This window comes from Neomonachus schauinslandi, chromosome 1 (genome assembly GCF_002201575.2).
Source record: "Neomonachus schauinslandi chromosome 1, ASM220157v2, whole genome shotgun sequence".
NCBI lineage: Eukaryota > Metazoa > Chordata > Mammalia > Carnivora > Phocidae > Neomonachus > Neomonachus schauinslandi.
This window is the reverse complement of record NC_058403.1, coordinates 202523684-202527934: the sequence shown is the minus strand read 5'-3', so window position 1 is coordinate 202527934 and position 4251 is coordinate 202523684. Positions and strand designations below refer to the sequence as shown.

At 60.6% G+C, this 4251-nt stretch overlaps 1 protein-coding gene across 1 annotated transcript in view; it reads left to right on the top strand.

The window, feature by feature from the left end:
- The window catches only part of SIN3B (SIN3 transcription regulator family member B), a 36011-nt gene extending 33824 nt beyond the window's left edge, over positions 1 to 2187 (top strand). The window contains exon 19 of the mRNA XM_021683275.1: positions 258 to 2187. Coding sequence (XP_021538950.1) covers positions 258 to 488 — 231 coding nt within the window. The 3' untranslated portion in view covers positions 489 to 2187. The remainder of the gene's footprint in view (positions 1 to 257) is intronic.
- Positions 2188 to 4251: the final 2064 nt, after the last annotated feature.

The window sequence follows — 4251 nt, the reverse complement described above, 5'->3', positions numbered from 1 at the left end:
CCACGGCCGTCTGGGAGGGGTGCGCCCCCGAGCTCCGGGCCCCGGCCATCTGGGAGGGGTGCTCCCCCGGGCTCCGGGCCCCGGCCATCTGGGAGGGGTGCGCCCCTGGGCTCCGGGCCCCGGCCCACTGCCGTCTGGGAGGGGTGCGCCCCCGAGCTCCGGGCCCCGGCCGTCTGGGAGGGGTGCACCCCCGAGCTCCGGGCCCCGGCCGTCTGGGGCTGCCCTGACTCTGCACCCCTGCCCCCCCCCACACACAGGTACAGCCCCTGGTCCTGCTGCGCCACCACCAGCACTTCGAGGAGTGGCATGGCCGCTGGCTGGAGGACAACGTGACGGTGGAGGCGGCCGGCCTGGTGCAGGACTGGCTGATGGGCGAGGAGGACGAAGACATGGTGCCCTGCAAGACGCTCTGTGAGACCGCGCACGTGCACGGGCTGCCGGTGACCCGCTACCGAGTGCAGTACAGCCGCCGCCCGGCCTCGCCCTGACTCCGTCCGCGGCCGCCTCGGCCCGGAGCTGCGCCGAGCGAGCTCACGAACAGCCTGAGGGGAGCGGAGCGTCCCCCAGCCTTGCTGCTACAGGCCACGAGCGTCCGAGAGCGGTGGGGTTGTGTTGGCCTGTGGCCCTGTGCCGCCATCCCTTTCGGCTTCCCTGCTTCCTTTCGGCCCGTCCTGTGCCAAACCTGAGTCCTTCCTGCCCTTGAACTCGGGGGGCTCGCTCCCTGCTGGAAGGGGGAGGATCCACACGCGAGCCCAGGAGCAAGTGATTGCCTTTATGCACCTGCTGGGCCGCTTCCGTCACACGTGCCAAATCCCCAGGCGGGGGCACCACCGGTCCTTTTGTGCATACGGTGTCTGGAAAAGTCCGTGATGAACCGTGCGGGGGCGTGTGTTGGGGTTCAGGAGACCCCAATATCGAAGGAGTCGGGCCGGGGTGGAGCTGCTTGAAAAGCACGTCCTTCCTGAATGGTTCTGAAAGCTTCCAGAAACTTCCCGAGTTGGGCCGTGCCTGCATCTGGTAGTCAGGGCCCGGGCTAGGCCCAGCTGATGCTTGGGGTCCTTGGTCACTTTGAAAGCAGGAGGAGCCCTTTCAAGCCAAACTGTTGAGATTCTGCTTTGTCAAGATGTAAAGTGGGTGGGCAGCACCAGAACTGTCGAGAAGACCGCACTCTGGAAAAAATGAGACTCCTAACCGTGTATTGACCTGGCAGCCGCGCTCGGAGCTCTCAAAGGGAGGGGGCTCAGCCCGAGACTCCCGCTGAGCTCAAGCGGCCCCACACTGGGAGGGCCCAGCGGTGCGGCCGTGTACCTAAGAAGGACATTCTAGAAAAATATATATATGCATACACATATTTATTCGTAAGCTCTCTTAGTGGTTGTAACTTCTGCAACAGCCAAGTCCCACGGTTCCTTGGGCAGTGAGAGCCGCCTTCGTGGGACTCTGCAGACCTGCCCTTGACATTGCTCTTCCTACAGCCACCGCCTGGACGGGGTATGGGCATGAGGGGCTGAGGCAACTGTCCTACAGAGGTGTGCAAAGTTTTCTGTGCCAAGAATGCCAAGCAGTTCGGGCCGGGGACCAGGTCTTTAGAATACTTGCACCCTGAGAAGCCCTGGCCAGGCCCTGGCACCATCAGAAGGGGCTCGACTAACAGCAGGGCCCAGAACCATCCCTGTGTGCAGCCTCCCTTCTGCCCAGCGGCAGCCCTCACCCTCCCAAAACTGAGCTGTGCCAAATCCGCGGTTCTGGGAAGTGGAGACCTGTTTCTAGAAGTTTTCTAGGAGTTACCTGTGGAACTCAAGGTTTGCAAAGCCTTTGACTCGGAGTCTGGGCGATTCCAGGGCCAGTGTGCCCCGCCCAGGGTCTCCTAGCCCGTGTTTGTTTGCTCAAGTCTACCAGGCACTTTGTCCACATCCTTGTTTTGTAAGAAGGGAACTTACCAGAATTCCTGAACCAGAACTTCCCGGCGCCATCCTTGGGAGCCCGTGGCCCCTTCTGTGCCTCTGTGTGGGTCTGGGGTGCGGGCCACACCCTGCCGAGCCCCGCCCTGCATGCTTCTAGGGAGCGTCTCTTCTGTTTTTGAAGAATTTCTGTTCTGGGGCTTGTACTTCCTTTGCAGCTGTTTTGAATGTAGTTTTCCTTTTCTATTTATTTGCACATTAAAGTTAAAAATTAAATATTGACCTAACTCCATGAGGTCCTCTCCGTCCTTCTTGCTTGTCGGCGAATCCCCATCTGCTCCTGCGCCCCCTGGGTTCTGAGACCTCAAGTGCCGCCCCCTTGTGGCCACCCCATGCCTCTGCAGGAGGGTCCTGTTCCCCGCCCCCCAGGGTGTCGCCCCACCCACAGGCTTTTCTGGAATGTATTCCCGACTCAGTTTTTATTTTCAGTAGAACGGAGAGGTGTTTCCTTTGAGTGTTGTGCGTGGGAAACCCAATTTAAAGACTGGTGTTGGCTCTGAGCTTGCTCCGCCTGCCCAGCGCCGTGTCTTTCCCTCCCCCACCCCACAAAGCCACCCTCCCTCCGTGCTCTCTGGTCCCTGCTCCCAGCTGGGCGCCCCCTTCCTCTCAGCACACCTCTTGTGACTTCGTCATCACCCCTTCTGAACTCACCTGGGCCTGCTTCCATCTGGCCCCGCCTCCAAGGAAGTGGGAGACCACAGCTGCTCTTAGGGTCCTCTTAGCGGATACCCCTTGAGGCTCCTGGCTGGCCTTTCCCCCCACTTCCCCCTCAGTGCCCACCGCCAGGCCTCACCAGTCAGGTCCCTGAGCTGAGACTGCACTGCCCACGGGGCCTGTCCTCTCCAGGTGCGGTCCTCCATCTCCCGAGTGGCCCTTGCTGCCTTCCAGGGAACCCCTCGTCCATGTGCACCCCACACGTGATGTCCCCCGGTGCTGCACACCTCCCCCTCCAGAGAGTCGGGGCTCCCGGGGAGTTTGGTGAATGAGGCTCAGTGCTGTCCCAGATTCCTCCTTGCCTCAAGCCCACGTCAAGGATGGGTCCCAGGGCCCTGTGTGCCCATGGACTGGCCTTCCGGTTGGAAGCACTGGGAGGGGTGTCCTGGGGTGCGGGTCCTGGCCGCTGCAGCCTCTGGGAAGGGCACGGGAAAGGGCACCGGGTCCCCAGAGTGGGCGGGGCCTATAGCTGTGATCAGGTCACTGGAGGAGAAACTGGAGGGAGGGTCTCCTGCTGGCCCTGTTGGGAAGGGGGCGTGACCAGTGCGGGTGAGGACCTGGCCCTGTGGACACCCAGCCTGCAGCGTGGTGAGGCGCTGAGCAGGGGACCAGCCTGTGGGGCCCGGACTCCTCACCCACGAAGGCGCCAGATCCTAAGGGCCTGTCGTTCCAAGCCACCGCGTCTGCAGCCCTGGATTGCACTGCAGTGAAGAACAGGCCTGATAAATAAAGCAGCCCTCCATCCTCACCACTGCGCCCCTCTCTTCCTCCCTCCTTCAAGTCTGGGGAGGGGCCGAGCCGCAGGACCAGGTAGGCGGCCCTCCCCTCCCCAGGGTGGTAGAGGGAGCAGGTATGTGATGCTTGGGGAGGTGGCGGGGAGTGGGGGGGACTTTCCAGTGGGGTGTGATGCACATTTATTCTGTTATTATTTCTCTCCTCTTATTCTGTTATACCTTTTGCAAGGTATAAGCCACGCTTTACCCCTGATGTCCTGGCTGAGAAGGAGGCCGATTGTTCTGAACAACAAGTTGACTTCAAGGCAGTCTCAGGAGGGGGCGGGGTGGGGACTGGGGTAGGTAGGACCTCCCAGTAGGAGGCTGAGGGCTGGAGGTGTGGGGTGAGATCTGAACGCACCCAGCACCTCCACAACCACGGTTGCTGGAAGGTTGCCCCAGGGCTTCCAGCGCCTTGTCCGAGCTCCAGTGCGTGGCCCGATGGAGTAGCTGGGACTGAGGTCCCCGGGAGGAGACACGGGGCATCTGGGGTTGGGAGAGCCAGACCTCAAAGCCGGCTGGGGTCAGAGCACCCTCCTCTCGGCCGGAAGTGGGTTACTGTCCCTGCCCACAGGCTGAGGCCCGGTCCGGGAATAAGGGGAAATGGAGGCATAGTGGTGGGTGCCCATCCACTTTTTTTTTTATGCTAAATGAAAATTTTATTGAGTAAGTTTAGCATATTGGACACTGCAGAATAAAAAATAAAAACTTGAACATAGCAGTAGAAACAGTCCAAACTGAAACACAAAGAAAAAGGCTGAACAAAAACTGAAAAGAGCATCAATTACCTGTGAGATAATATC